The sequence below is a fragment of the Crotalus tigris genome, unplaced genomic scaffold (genome assembly GCF_016545835.1).
Source record: "Crotalus tigris isolate CLP2741 ecotype Arizona unplaced genomic scaffold, ASM1654583v1 scf7180000017994.786943, whole genome shotgun sequence".
NCBI classification, from domain to species: domain Eukaryota; kingdom Metazoa; phylum Chordata; class Lepidosauria; order Squamata; family Viperidae; genus Crotalus; species Crotalus tigris.
In genome coordinates this window covers 309,295-334,505 of record NW_024096761.1, presented here as the reverse complement: position 1 = coordinate 334,505, position 25,211 = coordinate 309,295, and the positions used below count along the sequence as shown (strand labels likewise).

Below are 25,211 nucleotides of genomic sequence, written 5' to 3'. Positions count from 1 at the left end.
ACATACATATCTTAATCAAAGTAGAGGAAGAAAAACAACAGAGCTTTTTGTTCTTTTTATTCTCTCTTTTCCTAGTCTGAAAATGTTAAAAACAAGTTTTAATTGATGCCTCTTTGGTAATGGATAACTTTGGTAATGAGAATTTCCCAAAAGCAATACAGGGAATAATTTGAATGTTATCCAGGTACTTAAGGATTCGGGCTATCTTTTTCCAAGATTCCAAGCACAATATGAATCAAGTATGCTGACGATGATAAAGTAAAGTGCAAGTCAGTATTTGCTGAATTATACGTGAATTACTCTGTATACTTACAAATTGATACTCCTGCTTTGAATTCAGAACTATTGTGTCACAAATCAACTAGCATTATAAAACTGTAGAATTAGAATAAATTGCATAAAAATTAGAAGTGTGAAAAGAAATATAACCTTTAATATGTCCCACACATAAATATTTTGGCAGCTGGTAAATTTAAATACAGGTGTCCACTAGTTATGTCTACTTCATATGGGAATAGAGGTAGGATTAATTTTTCAGTCAGTGACATTTTCAGTTAAAAAGTTCAAAGGCAGTGGTCCTAGTAAAGATCTTGGAGCTAAAGTGAACTGCTCCAGTCAGTGTAGAAAGTACTGAATTAGCATGGGTTTTGATTAAAGATAGTTTCGTATATTTACAGCTATTTGAACTCTTAAAAATCTCTTTGGTAGGTAATGGATCATCAGATTCAAGATTACCATCTGTTCCTACACTTTCTTCTGTGCCTGAGGATTCTGCTTCAAACATGAGGTAACTTTTAAGTTTCTTCCAGCAGGTTATATCATATTCCAATTTATTTAAGTAACATGGAATTCACTCTACACTTTTGATTGGATTGTGCTCTTTCATTTGAGGCTGATAGGAAGTTTTGGATTTCTATTACTGCTATTTCCGTTTAAATAGTAACCTAAACTCAGTGTGTTTAGCCATTGACTTGTTGACTTTTGTTGATGTATTTTGTACTTTTGCAGATTGCTTTTCTCCTTAGAGAATTTTTGCTCTTTAAATTATGTTTTTTATTGAACTTGTACATCTCTTAGTATTTCAGAGAGGCTTGAGCATGCTTTGGAAAAAGCTGCCCCTCTTCTGAGGGAGATATTTGTGGACTTTGCTCCTTTTCTTTCGCGTACCCTCTTGGGTAGTCACGGTCAAGAACTACTGATAGAAGGTACAAGTAAGTTTCCCTTTTTTATGCTTTTATAAGAACTAAATATTTGACACTGGAAGCTAGTTTAAAATTTAAAATTATTTATATTGAATAAATTATTGAAATAATGTTAATAGCTGAGTATTGCTATCAAACTATTTAGTGTTTATTTTAAGATTACTTCCAGCTCATATAATTAGAGTTAAAAAGCCACAAGATGATTCAGTGTACATGTGGGGGGACTGTATTAGCTACAGCCCTCATATTCTGTTCAATATTTATTATTGTTTTGCATATTGCTTGGCCACCTTTCCTATCCATCTATCTTTTTTACCTATCCTTATAATCAACTATATTTTTTTCTCTTTATTTTCCTTTAGAATATCCTACAGTTCCATACAGGCATTTCTGAGTTAAGAATGTCCGATTTATGGACAACCAATACTTAGCGATGGACTGCCTCTTGTTAAAAACATCATACAGAGTTCTCCTTCCTGAAGCCAAAAACTTCTGAAGCCATGCAGTGTTTTTATGAAATGCTGAATCTGTGCTTTTTTAATATGTAGTTTGTTTTCAGTGATTTTCAGTGGTTTATAAAAACATTGTGTGGCTTCAGTATTTTGTTAGCTTCAGTAAACACTGTCCAACATTTTTATTTGTTTGTTTATTCATTACATTTCTATCCCACCCATCTCACCTAAGTGGCTCTGCGCAGTTTACAATACCACAAACAATTCACAATATAAAACATAAAGAACAAAGTTAAAGACATAAATAAAACACTTGATGAAAATATTAAAAGTTAGAGTTAAAAAGGCAGAAAAGCACCTACAACTCATGAAAAGAAAGAGTAGGGGTGACATGATAGTAGTGTTCCAATATCTAAGGAGTTACTACAAAGAAGAGGCAGTCAACCTATTCTCCAAAGCACCTGAAGGCAGGACAGGAACCAATGGATGGAAACTAATTAAGGAGAGAAGCAACCTAGAACTAAGGAGAAATGTCCTGACAATTAGAACTATCAATGGAACAACTTGCCTCCAGAGGTTGTTAATGCTTCAACACTGGAAGTTTTTAAGAAAAGATTGAACAACCATTTGTCTGAAATGGTATAGGATTTCCTGCTTGAGCAGGGAGTTGGACTAGAAGAACTCCAAGCTCCCTTCAAATTCCGTTAGTCTGTTATTAGTACCCCCACAATCACATAGCATTGCCCAACCCCATGCCAGTTGGCAGAATCAAGTTTTCACACTCTATCTGAAGGCCAGAAGAGGGGAGGCTGCCTCCTCTGGGGGTGAGATGTTGCAAAGACCAAGAGCAATGGCAGAGAAGGCTATCTTCCAGGATCCCACCAGTAAGAATTCTTTATCCAACAGCATTCGCAACATACCCTCCCTGCCTGACCAGGTGGAATGGGACAATATAATTAGTATGAGATGGTTCCTTAGGTAACTTAGTCCCATGCCATGAAGGGCTTTAAAGATGATAACTAATGAATTGGAGCTGGAAGCAAACTGGCACTTGGTACAGCTCACATAGTAGAGATGTTACATGCTTTTCAAGGATAGCCCCATTGCAATATTTCATATAGGTGATGACCAGAGTATGAGTGATTGAAAGAAGAAGGGCTTCTTGATGCAGGAAAGGATATAACGGGTGAAAAAGGTGACGTTTAGCAAAAGTCCTCTTAGCCAGAGGTCCCCAACTTTTCGGGCACCAGAAACCGGGGCCATGGAAAAAGGTTTTTCAATGGACCAGAGGGGGTATAGTTTTCGTCCTGCCTGCATCCCGTGAATGGGGCTTCGCTTGTTTGTGCGGCCTGGTTGCTGGCATGCTGTGGACCAGTGCCGGTCCACAGACCAGGGGTTGGGGACTCCTGCTCTTAGCCACGACTGCCACCTTGGTTCTTACTTGGGCATCTATTCTGATCATTTGTATTGATTCAACTGTAAAGTTTAATTTTTGTTGATCACTCTATTTATTTGATGTTACTTTGTCATTGTAATAAACATAAATTAGATTCTTCTCTTTCTGAAATAGCAAAGTGCCTTCCAGCATTTCATGACTTTTTTGTTACACTGTTAAACAGGATAATTTTATTGTTAATTGAGCAACAAAATGCTAGGATGATATAAGAGTCATTGTAAAATATAATCACCTGGGTATATCAGGTTTAGAAACTTGAGTAGGTTTATTAAACTATTATATTATTACTTTTGATTATAAAAGGGTTGAAAGTATCATTAAGTAATTATAGTATTGAAAGAATAAAGACAACTATGTATAATTTCAGGAAAGTACTTCAAATTGTGAGAGGGCAAGGCAGTTTCTAGAGAAACAACACAGGAAATGCATAGTAACCTTGAACATCTGAAACTGATTTACAGAAAGATTTAGCAAATAGAAGAGCAGGCAGATGGTGGCCTTTTGTTGTATAGAATTCAAGTATTAGGAAGTACAAATGATGTATGCATCAGACAACTGCATTTAAAAGGTTTGTTGCTCACAGATTTATCATATAACAATATTGTATATATTTTCATTCCTATTTGTTGCCCATTTTTCATTTAAAAGTCCAGGTTGTATAATTGTTTAGTAATATACAATATGTGAAGATAGATTTTAATGGGGATACAGTGGATGGTATCAGCTATTGTGCTATTACTTTTCCAGAAATATGGGTGTTTCCTCTTATTTCAGAGGAGAACATCTCAAGGCAATTGCAAATCTGTTAAAAAGTTTATAAAATGTTCTAAATGATAAAACTAAAAATGGTGATAAAAAGTTCTGTTAGAAATTAGATTTTGGGACATTTTCAATTCTGGTTAGTAGATAGCTTAGTGACATGCTTACAGACTTTTAGGAAATACACCAGAAAATTTAGAGATTCTGCTTTCAGTATTAGTGTATTTTAAAAATGCCATTATAAAAGGTCATATAAACTGGGCAAGCTAAATGGTGAATCCAGGGAAATATTTAGCATACATTATAAATTTATGATTTTTAAAGAATTTGATAATTTATTATTATTAAATGCATTATTTAGTGGAATGATTCTTAAATTCAATGAATACATAAATAAACTGTTTATCATATACATACATTATGTTGTATCCAACAGTATATAGAAACTTAGCTAGTCTGTCTATTTTTGTAATATATTAAATGCATGATATTATTGGCTTAGTAGGGGTTTTTTCAGTGTCATTAAGCCAAAGACAAACAGAATTACTGAAAGGAATGCCACTATTTTAGGGCATTTAGGACAACATGTTTTCATATTATACTGGGGAAATAGCATGAAGTGCGAACTGATATTAATAACCAAATTAGTTTATAAATGTATAGGTTACTCTTGTGCTCTCCACCTCCTTAAGGTTTAGGTTGGGGTCAAGGGTCAAAGTACTAATAAGAGTGCTTGGGATGTCTGCTGCCATGAAACAAAATGGAAACTTGATTGATAGCTGGAGGGCTGAAGGGAGAGAGCTCAATGGAGAAAGCAAAGGTCACAGAACCATTTCCCTTCTCTGCATATATAATGATCAATCCATTCCAAGGTGAAGAAATGTAATAATATAAATCAATATACAATATGCCATACTTACTTTTATTAACTTGAAACCCTAATATTTATGTAATGCCAATTAAACAGCTTCAGGTCATCATTTTATATTAAAATTATGCATTGCAGTAATGAAATTAGTGTATATATTTAAATATATATTCTATTCACATAAACATTTGGATAAAACAATGAATATGTGAGGTTTCTTGTATTAAATGAGAATCATTCTACAGCATAGGGATAATACTACAAAATCTCAATATAATAAAATGCCAATATTGTATATTAAATATATGAAACTAAAGTCAATCAAAGTATGTAATTCCATTTCTTTTTTCCTTTAGGTCTTGTATGTATGAAATCTAGCAGTTCAGTTGTGGAATTGGTCATGCTGCTTTGTTCTCAGGTAGGTTTCAGCTGACTTTAAACAGCTACTATTGCCAATAAAACAAGCAAGCAAACTAGCAATCAAAAAACATTTAGTTTTAGAGCTTCTGTCTTTCTTTGTGTTCAATGATAAAAGCCTAAACAACATCATCATTGTGGCATTCTTCAAACAAACCTGATTACAAAAGCTCTTTGAGAAATTCAGAACACCAGCAGAGGTAACTGCAATTTGGTGTCCATTATATTTTACATTCCCCAGCTCTAATCCAATGGCTATGCTGCCTGGAAATAACAGAAGTTCTAGAAAAAACTAGAAAAGATCCCTAGTATATAAAACAATATATTAACAATATTATGTTATCCAGTGTGATCAAGATAGATACTGCCTTAAATTTTTGTGATTTATTGTGTTATATATTATTTTAATAAGAGGCATCTTTTTACCCAGTAACATATTTAAAAAGAAAAAGACTAAACTATGGACTTTAATATTTAATGTAAAATAATATAGCTGCATTAGAATTAATGGGATTTGATCTTTGCCCTTTTAAAAAGGATTTAAAATACATCAGGCCTAATACTAATTGCTCTTGACATAGGTTCGATGAGAAATGTAAAATGCAACTTCATATTTTATACTATTGTAGAAAGTGTTATTGCAATTAATTGTGATTTACAAAAAATATAATCTAAAAAATTAGATATGTCAACGAATTATAATATGTAATAGATCAAATAACAATAGTTTATTCCTCTCACATTTTTCTTTATCATTATATGGAAAATGTTTATCTTTTTGTTTTGGCTTTTAAAAATCACATCTTTACTGATAGTAAATTCCCCTACTTAAAACTTTAAAATAGCTTTTTTTAATGGGAATGTTATTGGTCTAGAGGTCAAGGGTTTTGACCCATTTCAGAACCTTTGACCTTCATTTAAAGCCCTTATGGTTTACTTGCCTGACGAATAAGGTTAATGCAAAATTAATGTTTTTTTTACATTGATTTATTTGTTTTAGTGCCTGTATTGCCAAATGTATTTAGTCTGTGCTGATAGACATTTCATGAATACAAATGAAAGAATCATAGAAGGTGTGAAAAATCAATAACTTGCATCGACAATAAAGTGCAATAAAAACAATTACTTTTGGAGATTACAGTTAATGGATTTTTACAATGAACTAGTGAAGAATAGTTTTGTTTCTAGTGAGTCTGTTATTCAGGAATGCACTCAAACATGTTAGGGCTGTTTGAATTTTTTTCTAGAAATGCACATAGCATTGGATAATTTTAGCTAGGGATAGATAGATAGATAGATAGATAGATAGATAGATAGATAGATAGATAGATAGATAGATAGATAGATAAGATTAGATAGATAGATAGATAGATAGATAGATAGATAGATAGATAGATAGATAGATAGATAGATAGATAGATTTCCAAGGCAGCATATTTTAAAATAATGATTTTTGAAAAGGAAGGAACTTTATTTGCTTAATACTTTCTTTGAAACGGTGATAAACATGTAAAAGTACTATTGAGAAAATAATTAGAACTTTATTGCTCAACACACACAATACACAAACATATCACATGCACTAATATAAAATATACATAACTATGAATACATATGAGAATTACACGTATCAAAATTACTTCAATACTCTGTGATTCAAAGAGGAATGAATGATATACTCTAATGTCTCTATTTTTTATTCATATTGTTTATGTCCTGTTATTGAATAGAATATGGTAATGAATTAATTGAGACGATAACAGTGAAATACATTGTTTTTTATTAAATAGTTGAAAAAGCCAATACAGTAACTTAAAATGATATCCTGATTTAAAAGAATAACTATAACACAAAAAATAGTCTTAAGAAATGAACTAAAAGGATCTTAGAAGTATAAAGATTTAAACTTGGGTAATAATTACATATTTTTTCTCTGTATTTTTCTAATTTAGAGAGGTTAGTATTGCAATCACAGAAATTATCTATTTCTTAAGAGATAAACTGTGTTGCCATAGGAAGTCTGAGAGATACAAAATTGAATTTCAGCTGGACATTTTACAGATACTGTGAAGGCATGGGGTTGAGCTTGATTGATTTTTTCTCTTTGTGGGACTAGGATAAGATGGAAAATGAAGTGACCCTCTTGCTAAAATTTTAATTATTTTTTAAGAAGAGATGGAGAGGATAGAGGGGCCAAAGATCAAAAGATCAGGTCAGAAACTAGATTTAATCACATAAATAATACAATACAGTTAAACATAAGCATCTGTAAATGTGATTTTAAAATTTTATGGATTGGCAGACACATTAAAGCACTGCTATGATTGATTTATATCATGATATGTTATTATTAAAATTATTTTCTGTAATCATGCAGAAATTAAGTTTTACAAATGCAAATTGTGCACAAAAAGTATATTAAAAGTAATATACTGATATTTTTAAAAGTAATTTTGATTTTTTTAAAAAAAAGTTTATTGTAATGCAATAAAAATCCAGGTATTATTTTGCTGCTACTTATTTCCTGAATACTCTGAGTGCCTTAGCTCTTTTTTTCATAGTATACACAAAATGTCAAATTATTTGAAATACTATTGTTTATTCTCCTTGTCAACTCCATCAGATGTCCACACTTGTCCTAAATACCTCAGGACATTTTTAATTGATACTGCATTCTGAGGCCTAATACCAATGTTGTTTAACAATATAAAGGGATTCTGCATTTAGTATTAACTGAAGAATGCCCTTGCTTACTTGACATTAATATCATTTTTTGAAAGAATCCATGTTACATTCAAGGCTGCTTTATAAAAGCATTGGCTTGCTCATCCTAATTCAGTCTGACATATATTCCAATAACACTACCTCCCCTCTAGAGTTTAACGCTAAATTTATTGCTAAGCATTGTGAAGTGCATCATTTAAAAATGGTTTCAACCCAAAACATCTAATAAATAAATAATGTGTGTGGCTACTCAATAGTAGACATTCAAGACTAGAAATCATTCCTTCGGGTAGTCAACAGTCCACTATCGTAGTGGGCTGTCAGATAAATCTTATAGTAGCTGCATTTATGTCCTGTAAATCACATGTTATTGTCTGAGCCTTCTGCCAGGTCATCTATTCTTTTCCCATTTATCAGAAATGCATACAGTACATTGAAGCTCAATGCACCATCTAGTCTGGCTTCCTGTCCAAGTAATTATACCAACAGAAAGTGTGAAAATCTCAGCCAGATGCTCCTTTTGAGTATATCATGTCCAGAATTCATATAGAGTATTTCTGTCCTACTCCAGAATGCTTTTTATTTAAAAGGTCTTATGAAATGCTACTTGAATAAGAACAATTTTAAATTTTATACTATTGCATGCATACTGATATGCACAAGTTAATTTCTGTACAGTTGTTAGTTTATCAGATCTGTTTCCTTTAATTAATTCTACAACAAATGAAAAATTCTTTATTTTCTTGTGATCTTTTAGTTGATTGTGTAACTTTCTGATAAATAAATGTTATGTATAATAAGGATTCATAAATGATTCTAGAAACAACAATAAGCAAAATTCCTTGACCAAGCAAAATAGTTTTGATTTGGTTTATAGATTATTTGACTGATTCAATTGCTGCAAAGATCCAGAATTATGCATAGTTCTTAAATGAATCAGAAAAACTTCAACTACACCAGTGGACTTTTGAATGTAATTAGAGTATCACAAAATAATTGTTCTCTTTTACAGTACAAAATTGTGTATCAGTCTAAATGCATAATTTTAACAATATGAGCAATCATAATTATTTTTTTAAAATTTAAAATGTCAATTAAAATAAAAAATGCTGTTTTCTTCATGAGAGGGATGCAGAGAATTTAATAGACATTGAAGTTATAGAATGGCTTGCTTACTTGTAACAGTGGTTCTCTGTGTCAACATCTGTGAATTCATATCATTTGGTTCTGTTTGTAGAACATTCCAGAGTCTGATGGATTTGATCTGAACACTGCCATCTTTATACTTGGCTAATCTTAAAATCAGCATAAATATTCTTAGAATTAACAAGTGCTATATGACACTGAAAAAGGGCAGATAATGCCTAAAGAATGTAAGGATCATTCCAACATATAGTGGAATTGATGAAAAAGGTAGTTTAGATATGATTCAAACAAGAGAAATGTGCTCTTTGGTAAAAATGAAAAAGCAAAGTACAGAACTAATTTGTCTCTGTGCATGCCGATGTAAGGTGGGGCACAGAGTTCACTAACCCATTTATCATACATGACAGCCACAATGAATTCAAGCAATAAATGAGAAGTAAACCCTTCACAACATACTTAACCAATAGAAAAATACCCAATATTTGGACAAAAATAAATAGTTGAAAGATATGCATATATGCATATATATATTGAAGGATAGCAAAAATAAACTGAGAATCCAGACAAGACACATTTTATTCTTGGTGCTTCTTCTGCGTTTAAATGGTATTCATGCTTTAAATGGCATTGGTTACCATTGGTTAGCTTATAGCCTAGGGATATTCCAGTCATCATCACAATTACTGGAGACTAAAATGGCCTTATCAGCTCAGACTGATATTCAAACCATGCTCTTACTTGGAGAGAAATAGCCTTGTAATAATTGTTTGGTAACTTCGCAGTTAACTCATTCCAATGTGCTGTAAATGTACTGTAACTGCTTGGAAGCTATTCTAAAGATTCTTGATGAATCATATAGATGTGATTATATTATGATGATGCATAATTTGAAGTCCAATTCGTCAGTGAATATAGATGTAATTAAAAAGAATACTGAATCCCTATAGTGTAAGTTAACTTTGCTATGGAAATATCACAAGATTGAATCCTAACATGCTTTTTCTTGTGCTGCAAATAATAACTCTATTCTTAATAGCTTTTTAGAAAAGCTGTATATTGATTGGTTAATCATTTGATATAACTTAAACACTATAAGTAATGTACATGGGCATCTAAAAGAACTAGAATCTCACTATCTTCAGTTAGGTTCAATAAAGTTCATCCATTAGTGCAATCAATGCCATATCTGTTCCATGTTAAGGACTGAATATTATAGCCAAGGACGGAGGTATTTTCATTTCCTTTATAATGTGTCACAATTGACTCTTGATCACTGTCTCAATAACCTTTCCCAGAAAGGAAGATTGGAGACTGGGGGATGGTTGTCCAGCACCTCTGGATCTAGGGAAGGCTTCATTAGGAGAGAGCACCCAACACCTTTCTTCAATAGCATTCCCTCTTGAAATGAGGTATTAATCTCCTGGTCCAGAAAACTGTTCACTCTCCAGCTGCATAAAGACGTCAGCAGAAATCTACTTCATAGGTGGCAGAGCTTCATTTCATAAGTGATCATAGGCTAAAAGAAATCTCAAGTAACCAAGCAAAATGATTCCATAGTCATCACTGAGTCAAATGATTCCATAGTCATCACTGAGTCAAAGATAAGTGGGTAACTTTGTCAGCAAAATGTAGGTCTAATTAATCAGAGCTACAAGGAAGAATTCTTGGTATTGGGTCTTTTCTAGCAGAGAATTATTCTCCTACATGGTGCACCTGTCAGATGACATATTGGCACAATAAGAAGTAATATATTTCCTTATTGCCACAGATGGTCTGGACATGGGTATATATCTGTGCTTGTTCAGATTTCTTGTCTTTCTCCACTATTGCTCTAAGCATTGTTTGTACTACTTCATGACTTGAAGATTCCATTAAATCAGTAAACCTTAAGGGAATGACTGACAGAGAACTGAGTCACATATAGTGCCATAAAAAACAAAATAGAAACACAAGTTAAGATAGGCAAGAAAATGGTAAGTGAGCACCTGTCCAGCCTAGATGAGTTCAAATTGCCAGAACCAGATGGATTACACCCCAAGGTTCTCAAGGAACTGGCAGATGTGATATCGGAACCCCTGAACTATATTTTTCAAAGATCCTAGAACACAGGGGAACTACCAGAGGACTGGAAAAGAGCTGATGTAGTTCCCATCCTCAAAAAAGGGGAAAAAAATGGATCCAGGAAATTACAGATCTATCAGCCTGACCTCAATACCTGGGAAGATCCTGGAAAAGATAATCAAACAACGAATCAACCAACACCTAGAGGCAAACAAAGTCCTTACTAAAAGCCAACATGGGTTTGTCAAAAATAGATCATGCCAGACAAATCTTATTGCATTCTTTGACCAAGTGACAAAATTAGTGGATCAGAGGAATGCTGTGGACATAATTTACTTGGACTTCAGTAAGGCATTTGATAAAGTAGATCACAACCTACTACTTGACAAGATAGAAAAATGTGGGGTAGACAGAACCACCACCAGATGGATCCGTAGCTGGCTGACCGGCCGTACTCAGCGAGTGGTCCTCAATGGAACTGCATCTATATGGAGGGAAGTGTGTAGTGGGGTGCCCCAGGGCTCTGTTCTGGGCCCAGTGCTCTTCAACATCTTCATCAACGATTTGGATGAAGGGATAGATGGGGAACTCATCAAATTTGCAGACGACACCAAGCTGGCAGGAATAGCCAACACTCCAGAAGACAGCTTAAGATACAGAAGGATCTGGACAGACTTGAACACTGGGCACTAACTAACAAAATGAAATTCAATGGTGAAAAAAGCAAGGTTCTACATTTAGGCAAGAAAAACTAAATGCACAAGTACAGCATAGGTGGCACCATGCTCAATAGTAGTAACTGTGAGAGGGACCTCGGAGTCCTAGTAGACAATCACCTAAATATGAGCCAGCAGTGTGCTGCAGCTGCCAAAAAGGCCAACACAGTGCTAGGCTGCATTAACAGAGGGATAGAATCAAGATCACATGAAGTATTAATACCACTCTTCAATGCCTTGGTAAGGCCACACTTGGAATACTGCATCCAGTTTTGGTCACCAGATGTAAAAAAGATGTTGAGACTCTAGAAAGAGTACAGAGAAGAGCAACAAAGATGATTAGGGGACTGGAGGCTAAAACATATAAGGAACGGTTGCTAGAATTGGGTATGTCTAGTTTAACGAAGAGAAGGACAAGGGGGGACATGATAGCAGTATTCCAATATCTCAGGGGCTGCCATAAAGAAGAGGGAATTAAGCTATTTTCCAAAGCACCTGAAGGAGGACAAGAAGCAACGGGTGGAAACTAATCAAGGAGAGAAGCAACCTAGAACTAAGGAGAAACTTCCTGACAGTGAGAACAATTAATCAGTGGAACAGCCTGCCTCCAAAAGCAGTAAATGCTCCAACACTGGAAGTTTTTAAGAAGAGACTGGACAGCCATTTGTCCGAAATGGTGTAGGGTTTCCTGCCTGAGCAGGGGGTTGGACTAGATGACCTCCAAGGTCCCTTCCAACTTTACTATTATTATTATTATTATTATTATATTAATAACACCAGACAAGATCCTCAATAGATTAATCTATCAGATTGTTGTGAAATTCCCCAAGCACCTTCTGGAGATTATTTGGATCCATGAATGCCTTGAATGGACCATTCAAATAGCTCTAGCCCTAAAAGAGTCTGAATGGCAGTCGATCATATCTGGGCCAGAAGTGTTCTGACTTGGGTTGATGATAGTACTCTTTACATCCAGATCATATGGCAACCACTCTGAAACAAGTGCAAAACATAAAATATTCCACCTCTGTATGTTGATTCTGGGACCGACCGAAACAAGGCTATGGTTGCCAAGGAATTTGAATTTCTTGGCCTACTTGGAGCTAGCACCCATCACATGGAAATGGAAGTACTGCCAACACCAAAATCACACATCACATCCTTATTTTCTTTTTCCCACAGCTTTTTACCTTCTAAATTTTGTTTCCTTATTAACCACATATTTCATGATGCACTTTTTAAACATGTTTAAACAAATAATGGGATAGTCTGTTAATTTATCTTAGAATTAATGCCACTAGGCAAAAATCATGCTATTACAGGAAATCCCCCAGGTACGAACATTCATTTAGCTAGTTTTCACAAAAATAAATTTATTCAGAAAGGGCACTTACATTAGAAATTCAAAATTGCGACCAAAAAGAGGTGTCTGTAGCCATGTGACTTGGATTCAGTCACTGTTGCAAACAGCCATCTTCACTCTGTGATTTGCCTGTAGTGTTCCAGTTAAGAATGCAATTTCCTGAAGCAGGCAGGGTTTTTTTTTTTTTTCCCTAATCACATGGCCAAATGAGCAGGTGATTTTTGCAGCCTGCACCAAGGGACTGGAGTGCTAGAATTGCTTCTCTAAGTTTTTTTTTTTTTTTACTCTATAATAGCAGTTTGCAAGCACTTTGGAAACCGCTCTTCTTTTTAAGTGCTGTACTTTGCAAACTATTGTGTTTGTAAGTACAGTACTTTGCAGAGATAAAGTTTGCTTGTAGAATACTAGCCAGCATCTACACCAGTGGCTCTCAACCTTTCTAATGCCGTGACCCCATAATATAGTTCCCCATGTTGTGGTGACCCCCAACCACTTATACATCACCAGGTGCCAGGAGCGTGGCCAAAGAAAAGGGGGAAAAAATGGCAGACAGCCTTGTTTGGCGACCCCCCTGAAATGGTCATTCGACCCCAAATGGGGTCCCGACCCACAGGTTGAGAACCACTGATCTACACAAACATTCTATAATGTTGTGTTTCCTTGCTTCTATTTTGGAGATTAGCATATATTACTGTAGTTTGTAGGTTTTAAATTTAAATTGCCTCCAGAAGTTGTGGGTGCCCCATCGCTGAAAACTTTTAAGAAGAGAAAGGGTAGGCATTTATCAGAAATACTCTCTTGTGAGAGCAGTGGGTTAGACTAGATGTCCTCAAGATTCCTTCTATCTGTTACTGTTGCAAGCCGACAGTTCTGTAAACCCCCCTCCCATCTCTCTTTGGGTGCCTGGCTGAAGACAAGCTAATTAGTGGCAAGTGGGTTTTTTTTTTTAAAGCAGACTAGCAACAAATGGGTTTTTAAAACAGTTGCAAATGGAGAGTTCTGCAGCCTGCTTGGAGGCAATTTAGTTCCTGAGCTGTAGGCTGCACTGGAAACAGCTGATGGGCAGCTGGCAGCAATGGGGAAAGTCTCTCAGTTCAGGCAATGAGCAATTAACAAATAGGAGGAAATAGTCAGATCTTCATTCATTTAACGATACACTTGATTCAATAAATGAATTTGATTTAAACAATTTGTAAAATTGAGTCTGATTCATTTGATGAATTTTTTTGACTTACAAGCTTAATGGGCAGGCTCCATTAGGTTCGTACCGCGAGGATTACCTGTATTGTTATTTTCTTATATGTTCCAAATTCATTAACATTTAAATATTTAAGATTTTTCAAATAGTTTTATTATATATGAATAAGATATATAAAAAGATGTCATTAGATATTGATAGATGAAAATCTTTAAGCTTTAGGTTTAAAGATTAGGGCTAGGGTTACATACATACAACTGTGATATACTGTAAATAGTTTTTGTTTGGATTTTAAAAAATTATTTTCCCCTCATAAGATTCTGAACAGGAAACTTGCATTTAAATTTCTTTAGAGCAGCTCTAAAAATATTACCTGTATTTTGAATAGTTGAAGATTGTATTCTGTATTCCAAAATAAATAAATCTGTAAGATTTTGTACCTATCCTTTATATTTATTATTTTAGTGGCCATTGTTAAAGAAATAAAATTGCTTTATTGTACTATGTTGTAAATTTCAAAGTTTCAATAAAAATAAATAAAATTAGTCTAGAAATAGTAGTCAAAGCATGTCTCCACAGATGTCAAGAACTAAGAGAACATAATTTAGCGAAGAAACAAGTGTTTCCTTCACCCTTAAACTTTAAGCCATCCTGTTGCTTCACCTGCACACTAGGTCTTTAAAAAATTGAACCATTTAAGGTGAATTTTGTGTTAACAGAGTACACCCTGGGGTTTGTAGTCTAGTCAGAAGGATGATACCATGCTGGCTTTCAAACTGAATCTTTGAACAATATTCTCATGAGTGTTAAATGTAAAACAAAGTAACATCAACTGGTACTTAATTCCATGAGCACCCTGCTGATTGGCCTAGGCTGTGAAATAGAGCCCTTCCTGACAGGAAGTCAGTCTATGAGTATAGAGACCCCTGAAAATAAAGTGTGCTATGACTTCAGAGCCTGCTGTTTTACAGCTTTTTTTGATTGAGAAGTTAGCAAAAAGAAATAGATCTAAGCTGATATTTTTAGACTATTCTTTTTACACTAAATATAAATGTAGGCACAACAGTTTAAAATTGAGACACTCTTATTCCATAGATCTAATTTTAATATGACATGAACACATGTAAATCATTGAACCTGCATAAACTTTCCATATATATTCAAAAGACTTGTTACTGTATGCAGTAGCCTTTACATGTGAATATTAACATTTTAATAATGGATTATGCTGAAATGGTGGGAAGTTACGATGGTCATTAAATGAGATGCCCACTTAGGAACTCCCGTCACTGGTCTTCCGAATGCAGTTGTTAAACAGCAGAGCGTGCCTCAGGGTGCCGAGGGGAGATCCTGGGAGGCCTAGTTCATGCCTTGCCCTTAGTCCCCCAAGGCCTTCTCCATCCTCTGAGGCACCCCATACTCTGCTTTCTACCCTTGAGGTCCCCTCAGGACTTGGCCTGCTTCCCACCCCTTGGAACCCACACCAACCTCCTCATCTTACATAGTCTATCACACACTTACTTTTTGAAGATATCTGAAGCTCAGATTAAAGAAGACGGATAGACTGCTCTGTTCTTGGACTGCATGACATGATCCCCAAAATGGCATCATTTTCAGGGCAACTGCATTGAATTGTGAATACTTTAAAAATGGTGTCTGCTTCCAGGATCACACCATGCAGCTCAGAAACAACCCTGCTCTCATTCCCTAACATGAGCTCTTGAAAGCTCTGCAGCAGACTGCAACTGTCTGGAAGTTGCGTTAAGAGCAGGTCTCTCCATTCCTGGGCCACGTGACACTAACCCAGAAGCTAGCTGCCATTTTCAAAGCAGCCACAGTTCAATGCAGCCACCCTGAAAATGGTAGCCATTTCTGGGATCACGCCATGTGGCCCAAGAATGGAGTATCCTGTCCTCCTCCTCTAACCCGAGCTCCAGAGATTGTTAAAAAGTAAGTGAGGGGGATGGTGGGGGGACTGTGAAGTGAGAAGCAGGGATGTGGTCGGGAGATGGGAAGAGCTACATAGAGTGTGGTACTCCTGTAGTCAGTTGTAAGGGCTAATGACCACAGGAGTGCTGCAACTGTGGTAACTTCGGAACTAAGTTGTAAGTAGCTATTGGGGAGGCCACCGTAACTTTGAACAGTCACTAATCAACCAGTCATAAGTTGAAGACTACTTTACGTTTTTATGATTATAATTCATCAAACAAATCTAAATTCTAGTGGTATGAATAAAGGGTTGGCTGGCTGTTGGTTCAGTCATGCTAATTTCATCTGAGTTTCAAACCAATTTATTTTTTCTATAGCTAGAACATGATTGATTGCTGGTCCATTCATATATTTGTACTACGTATGTACTACAATCCTAATAATAAAACATAGTACCAATAATAATAGGTGCCTTGGGTGCAATCCCAAAACAACTGGAGCACCACTTGAATACCATCAGTGTTGATAAAATCCCCGCAAGTCAATTGCAAAATGCAATTTTATTTGGATAATCTTACATCCTGTGACAATGTCTGTAACATCATCAAACATCCACATGTATCTAAAATGCCAAATCCAGCTGACTCTGACAAAAAAAAAAAGTAATATGTTAGGCACCTCAGCAGCCAATCCCAATAGTTATGTAGACTTCTCTTTGGGAAAGCTGTGTGGAAAAAGCAACTCAACTGGCAAATATTGCTATATCATATTTTTCTGAAAAAACATTTTTTAGTTATAATAGTTTGTACTAACAAAACAGTACAATAAGTATATTGCCTTCCCTTTAGAAAGAATAATAATGATATTTATTTATTAAATTTATATCTCATCCATCTCACTGTTCCAAGTGACTCTGGGTGGCTTAATAAAAACATAAAATATAAAAATGTTTAAAACATTAAAATGTATTAATATATAATTATATTACTGCTATTATCAATTATGGTAAATTCCTGAAATTAGTTTTCTTCTTGATGGCAAAGAGCAATACAATTAAAAGTTGCATTTTATTATGCATTTTTTATCTGCCTGCCTGCCTGCCTGCCTGCCTGCCTGCCTGCCTGCCTGCCTATCTATCTATCTATCTATCTATCTATCTATCTATCTATCTATCTATCTATCTATCTATCTATCTATCTATCTATCTATCTATCTGTCTTGTTTGTATGTGTGTGTTTGTGTTTCAGTGTTTTCTTTTCTGCCTACAAATAGTTTATGGTTTTCTTAGACTGGGCCAAGAATTGGTTACCTAGAAATTTGTATTTCTTCCCTTAACCCTGGTTTATGGAACTTGGTAATTTGAATGATTTTGAAATATCTTTTCTCATTACATGTGCTACTTGATAGATTGAGTTTATTATTTATTTAAGAAACGTTTGTGTTAGGAAAATATATCTCTGTTGAGAATTATTCTATTTTGTCTCACTGACTTTGCTTAATTCAGGTAATTCTAACATGCAGAAGCATTACAATTCTTAGTTGGCTCTTTTGTATTATCATAAAAGTATTGCAGATTGTCCAAATTAACAAATTATCCCATTAGTTCTGGAAATAATGCTCATATGTCTTAATTCACTATGTATACTGTATCCAAACAGGTACAATATAAATAATGCACTGTTTCTCATGGACAAAATCTACTGTAAATAGTCACTATGAGCCAACAATGACTTGACAGCACATAATCAATTAATCAATAATACATTACTAACAATTTCACTGTTTGGTTTACAATGACCTAGAGTTTATGAGCTATATATTTCTATTTTCACTCTATATTTATCTAAATTATGCATGGATTAGATTCAGACTGACTTAAATCATATTGACTCAAGTGAGTCCATCTTAAAAAAAAATCACTAAATCTGGTTCCAATTTACCATGCATTTTCTGCATTAAAATGCTATGTTTGAAAGTCATGCATTTTATTGATTGGTATGATGCAGTAGTGTGGCTTTTCATAAAAATCATTCTCCCTGGCAATTTAGGTTTATTAAATCAAAGTTTATGTTGGCCTAAGTGGCCTCAGTTGGTTATATATGGACATGTCTTTGTGTGCGCACACACATTTATGCATGCATGGCATTTGAAAAGACAGTATATTTTACAATATCAGGTAGCAAAACAAAAAGATTGGAATTCAAAGGTAATAGCAAAACTGCATGTTCTATTATGTTTCCCTCCATGGACCTTTTCTGTTGCTGCTTCATTAATTAGGATTCTTCATCTTACTTCATGTAAGACAGAAGTTCCCAACCTATGGGCCACAGCCCACCACCAAGCCATGGCCACTTGGCTGCTGGGCCGCATGAGTAGCTGGGCAGTGCATGCGTGTGTGCGCTTGCTTGCCCTCCTTGTACCACCGTTGCCGTGAGTGTTGTGTGGGTGGTGGCAGTGCCGCTAGTATTGCACAGGTGGCGGTGTTGCCACGAACCTTGTGTGGGCGGTAGCAGTGCCGCAAGTGGCAGGTAGGTGGTGGCATGCCACATGCAGGTAGCAGAATTGCCAGAAATCTTGTGCAGGTGGCGGCAGCGCGATCCTTGTGCAGGGATGGCAGTGTGAGCCTCACACTGGGGCAGGATTGCTGCAAGCCATGGGGCAATCTTTGCGCGGGGCAGCGGCATGAGCTTCACACCAAGGCAGCATTGCTGCAGACCACAGTGCAATCCTCGCACGGGGGTGTCATTGCTGCAGGCTGTGGTGCAATCCTCGCACAAAGTGGTGGCACAAACCTCACGTTGGAGCGGTGGCGCAAACCTCGCACCAGGGTGGCATCATTGCAGTGCAATCCTTGCACGGGATGGCGGTGCGAGCCTTGTGCCAGCGGCGGCATCATCACTGCAGGTCACAGCGTGAGTGTCATGCCAGTGGTAGCATTGCCGTGAGACTGGCAGTGGCAGCCCCATAAGCCTCACATAGGCACCACCATCACTGAGAGCCTTGCGTGCATGCTCGCAGTCCCATTTGTGTGGTGTGCATGCTTGCAACCAGTTTGTACGCACACGCATGTGTGGCCACATTCACGTTTGTGCATGTACGCATAAGATGCCTGCCCCCTCCCTCTCCCACAGGCCGCCAGTCCAAAAAGATTGTGACCCTTGATGTAAGAGTTTGGTTCTAAGTAACATTTATATAAAGCATGGTTACAAATGAAATTACATGATCAGTGTCAATCTCTTTTTCACCTCTTGTAATACAACATTATTTTGTCTTTCACTATTCATATTCAGTATTCATACTTTATGGATATAAATTAAATGAGAGGATGTGGGATTAATTGCACGAATATGCCCATAGACATCTGCCCATGGACATCTCCCACAAGGGCCTGAGATAACAAATGGACTGTTTCAGACACAGGATGCATTCATCAACCATTTGGACAGACTCTGATAAGAACACCTGCTGTAGCCTTGCATCTGGAAAGTGTCTGTTATTTGATATATTGTAACCATCCCTATATACGTCTTTTGCTTACGCTGTATAATGTAAAAACCTTAGTAACAATAAAATAGGGTGCAAGAGTCAGCTCTGGGCTCCCATCCCGAGATACCTGTGTGCGTGTCTCATTCTCCATGGGAGACCACCTCATCTGGTGACCCCGACGTGATCCACTGAGGGATACGTCCCTGCCGACCCTTTACTTATCGCCTGGAATAGGCTTGGTGCACCCGACGAAGTTGCTGGCAACTGACTCCTCTTCGTGAGTATGGGGGGGTGGAATGTCTCACGCTCAAAAGCAGCATGTGGAAGAGCTGAGGCTACTTGGCAGGAAGAAATATCTTACTAATCAGGAACAGAAATTAACCCGTCACCTTTCTAAATCTGAGGCTGTAAAATTGCTTGCTTACGTATGGGCTAACTGCTCATCCTATCCGGAGTCTGGATCTTTAAAAGTAGATACATGGAGGAAAATCGGCGTTGTTCTCCATCAGTCTCCAAGAGCCCCCCCAGAGATTTTGTGCCTTTGGAAAATTGCCTATACCCTGATTCAAACCCATGCTGACTCGCCTCATCAGCCTTTATTAGACCCTCCACCGTATAAAAATCCGTCTGTTATGTTGGCCACTCCCTTACCCCCTGGAGCAGGTTTTAACCCTCCTTCTGCCCCTGCAAATTTCATGGATCCTGATAAACAGCAAACAGCCTCTCCTGTTCCTGCCACATTGCCGCCTCTCTCCCGGCCCGGAATCATCCGTGGTGCTTTTCAAAAGGCTTTAAACAATGGTGATTTAAGCGTTTCTGAACTATCCGAGACAGAGTTGTTCCCTGTTAAACTAACAAAGGGGTCTGCAGCTAACCCCTCTCCAAAGGCTGCATCCTTTTCAGACCTTATTTCTTCTGCTTCACAATGTTTTTCTGGCATAGATTTAAAATTGGCTTCTGATCTTTCTGTTACTTTTCCTAACCTACTCACGGTTGCTGAAACCCTTTATTCTGGACCCTTGCCTCCGGAAACAGAGGCAATAATCCTTCCCACACCTGTTGCTCGGGAACAAGGAGTGTTTGTGCTTCCAGGTTTGATAGATCCCACGTATAAAGACACCCTAAAAGTCCAATTTTATACCAATCTCCCTGTCACAATGAACCGGGGGGATACGGTGGCACGCTTGGTCTTATTACCACGTCCAGCACCACCCATTCCAGAGGCTGCATATGCACCTCACTCTGGCAATTCTTCCTCTGATTTATTGGCACTAACAAAGCAAATTACTCCCCAAAAACTGGTGATGCCTTTTTTAATCAATGGCATTCTCTTTTCTCTTTTATGGGACTTTCGATCCAGTTCTGAAGTTCGAATGTTCTGCCCATCTGGTTATGTGACCACATTTTGGGCACTCGGCAACTTGGCAATATTTACTGTTGTTTGCAGTGTCCTGTGGTCATGTGACAATGATTTTACAACATTTCTGCCAGAAATATGTAGTTATTTTAGGTTTCTGGCAAAAAACAACCCGTAGTGAACAACTGCAGTGTTTATTGAAGGATCACGGTATTCGCTGACTGTCCCAAAAAGTCATTGGGTCCTGTCACATGATGACTGACTTTATGACCATCACAATTTGCAACCAAAATTGTAGTCTCAAGTACAGTCGTAAGTGGATGACTACTGGTAAAAGTTTATTGTGTATTAGAATTAAATTCTATAATGAGGTTTTTTTCAGGAATTTGCTACCCAATAGTATAAAATCAGTTTATAGGAAGTTTGCCCAGTAAACTGGTGTTATACTGTTGGGTAGCATACTATTGTGTAGCATACTATTGTGTAGCATAAAATATCTTAAGCAGCAGGAGAATTTTCTGCTTTTAGTTAAAGACTGCTGTTTCTGTATGACATATTTACAACTTACTTAATTCTTAATGTAGTGTGCTGTGGAACTGAGCATGCAAAAGAACAGAAAGAGCTCTGGTTTCTCTGTCTAAGGTTATTACTTACTATATAATAATACAGGCTTTATTTTATTGGGTTAGTTGTAGTTAACTTCAGCACTATGCATTCATATAAATCATTCCCAAACTGTTTTCTTTACATTTTTTGAGCAATCATGGTTGTTAAACATTTTTCTGTAGTATAATTTTAAATCAGGTAGATTTAGTGGTTAATAGAATTATCCCATACCTTTTAAAAATACTGTTTTCAGCATTTCTTTCCTTGTTTCTTTATCATAGCATAAGAGAAAAACAAAAGTGCCTTAGACACACACAGAATTTACATTTCCTTTCCTTTATTCACTAATGGTCTAAATTTTTTCTGTTTTTTTTGTATGGACATTGATTGAAAATGGGATGTCACATACAAAATGTGTGTATGCCTATTGGGGATTTATTGGGCACAAAGTGGCTCATAACATAAAAATGTGTGTATGCCTGCACAGTTGTATAATTGTTCCTTTTGGGTAGATATAGTAATATGGTTGATTAGATGGAAGTCAGACTCTATAACTAGAATACAAATATTAATGTAACATAACAAAGGATATGGAATGACTTACTCCTTATATTTCACTATATTTTATAATTAAAAAGTCTTACATACATTTCTAATGTCTGCCTTGAACGTTTTAGCCTGGAGCAGTCTCTAATGAACAGGCCTCCCCCTTCCCCACTTGGGCTTTGAGCTTCCCTAAAGACTTGACTTGAGACCTCAAAGGGCAGCAGCTGCCATTTGTCTTGAAGAATGAAGTTGCCAAACATTCAGGCTGTGTACTAATAGAACACATTTGTACAATTCAACTCCAGAAGCTTGATATAGGTTTAATGTTGATCATCTGTTGCAACCTGTAAAAGAGTGGACTTGAGCAACTTTCATCAACTTTTATCACAACTTTATGAAAGCAGACCCTTTGCGTTATATAAGAGAAAAATGTGTCTCAGATAAAGCTTTCGGCAAAGTTACATCCTTGGAGAAGTATATATAGATGGTTCATTGCCAAATTAAATTTTTATGGCAATGTGATTACCATAAACAATCAAAATTTAATGTTACATGCTATTCCTTCATAAATAATTAAGTTCAATACTAAAGAGTTGGAATGGGCAGCCCTCTGACTTTACATTCATGGACTGGCCATTCAGTTCTTTAGAATGAAGAGAGGAACATTTAAACATCAGGAAAGCATAGAATACTGTGTGTGATACATGAATTGAGATTTGGAAGCCATCTTTATCCTGGTTCCTCAGCTAGTTGGAAAATCTGGAGGGTGGAATAGAATTAGAAGTGGAAGAAATGGAAATACTATTGACCAATGAAAATAATTTAATTAGGAGACAGTTTTCTAATGATGAAGAAAATAATGTAATTATAATGAACATAAAATAACTTCTTGAATGCATATACACATGCATGCAAATGTACATACAAATTCATAGTTGCATGTCTGCCCCAACCAAAGACACTGTTATATCTGATGCTTGATAGGACACAAACTGTATACAGATCCATATATGTATATTCAGATCTTAGGTTTCTTTTTAAGCAGAGGTGTCCAATATGTCAGGAACCTGAAGTGTCTGATTATATCTACATTGCCTTGACATGAAAGCAAAACTTTCATCTGCTGCTGATCACATTCCAGCTTCTTACTCCAATTTCCAGGAACTGTTTTTAAAGATTCTAAATTATAAAAGATTACCTAGATGTAGATCTTGTATTTATCGCCTAATCGGTTTTCTGGCAACTTATATTACAGGTCTAATACTATTTTACATTCTTGCTCCTGGTTATAAAATATTGACAAATTTTCTATAAGTTTCAGTATGATCATAGAAATTGGAAACAGGCAAGATACATTTTATAGGAATAGGAAATAGCATCAGTTTATAATAGGTATGAAATTTTTGAATTGAGTTGAATACTTTATTTGGCTAAGTGTGATCAGACATACAAGGAATTTATATAATATAATATTGTATAATAATAATACCAATAAAATACCAATAAAGGAAAAGTGAAGATAGCAAGAAGGGTAAATAATAACACTACAGCCATACTATATGGGTTAATTATGAGTTGAATTTGTCAGTTTTTTGTTGCAGTTTTTTTAAACTGCTGAAATGATGTTACAATTATTGGATTTCATTAGTGATTGGCAAATCATGCCAGACAAATCTTATTGCATTCTTTGACCAAGTGACAAAATTAGTGGATCAGAGGAATGCTGTGGATATAATTTACTTGGACTTCAGTAAGGCATTTAATAAAGTAGATCACAACCTACTACTCAATAAGATAGAAAAATGTGGGTTAGCCAGCATCACCACCAGATGAATTCGTAGCTGGCTGACCGGCCGTACTCAGCATGTGGTCCTCAATGGAACCGCATCTACATGGAGGGAAGTATGTAGTGGGGTGCCCCAGGGCTCTCTTCTGGGCCCAGTGCTCTTCAATATCTTCATCAACGATTTGGACGAGGGGATAGATGGGGAACTCATCAAATTTGCACCTAGCTGGCAGGAATAGCCAATACTCCACAAGACAGGCTTAAGATACAAGAGGATCTAGACAGACTTGAACACTGGGCGTTATCTAACAAAATGAAATTCAATGGTGAAAAAAGTAAAGTTCTACATTTAGGCAAGAAAAACCAAATGTACAGGTATAGTATGGGGGTACCTTGCTCAATAATAGTAACTGTGAGAGGGATCTCAGAGTCCTAATGGACAATCAGTTAAATATGAACCAGCAGTCTGCTGCAGCTGCCAAAAAAGCCAACACAGTGCTGGGCTGCATCAACAGAGGAATAGAATCAAGATCACATGAAGTATTAATACCACTTTACAATGCCTTGGTAAGGCCACACTTGGAATACTGCATCCAGTTTTGGTCACCATGATGTAAAAAAGATGTTGAGACTAGAAAGAGTACAGAGAAGAGCAACAAAGATGATTAGGGGACTGGAGGCTAAAGCATATAAGGAACGGCTGCTGGAATTGGGTGTGTTTAGTTTAATGAAGGGAAGGATGAGGGGGGACATGATAGCAGTGTTCCAATATCTCAGGGGCTGCCACAAAGAAGAGGGAGTCAAGCTATTTTTCAAAGCGCCTGAAGGCAGGACAAGAAGCAACAGGTGGAAACTAATCAAGTAGAGAAGCAATCTAGAACTAAGGAGAAACTTCCTGACAGTTAGAACAATTAACCAGTGGAACAACCTGCCTCCAGAAGCAGTGAATGCTCCAACACTGGAAGTTTTTAAGAAGAGACTGGACAGCCATTTGTCTGAAACGGTATAGGGATTCCTGCCTGAGCAGGGGGTTGGACTAGATGATCTCCAAGGTCCCTTCCAACTTTATTATTACTACTACTACTACTACTACTACTACTACTACTACTACTACTACTTATGTTTTTATTAACACTTTA

The 25,211-nt window shown here is 36.4% G+C and overlaps 1 protein-coding gene across 5 annotated transcripts in view; it reads left to right on the top strand.

The window, feature by feature from the left end:
* LRBA (LPS responsive beige-like anchor protein) overlaps positions 1-25,211 on the top strand; it is a 369,611-nt gene that overhangs the window by 99,072 nt on the left and 245,328 nt on the right. For 4 of the 5 annotated variants that reach the window (XM_039346410.1, XM_039346414.1, XM_039346413.1 and 1 more), the window contains 3 exons: positions 709-787; positions 1,078-1,211; positions 5,094-5,155. In XM_039346410.1, the coding sequence (XP_039202344.1) occupies positions 709-787; positions 1,078-1,211; positions 5,094-5,155 (275 nt within the window). The remainder of the gene's footprint in view (positions 1-708; positions 788-1,077; positions 1,212-5,093; positions 5,156-25,211) is intronic. The other variant, XM_039346412.1, reaches the window with a different exon arrangement.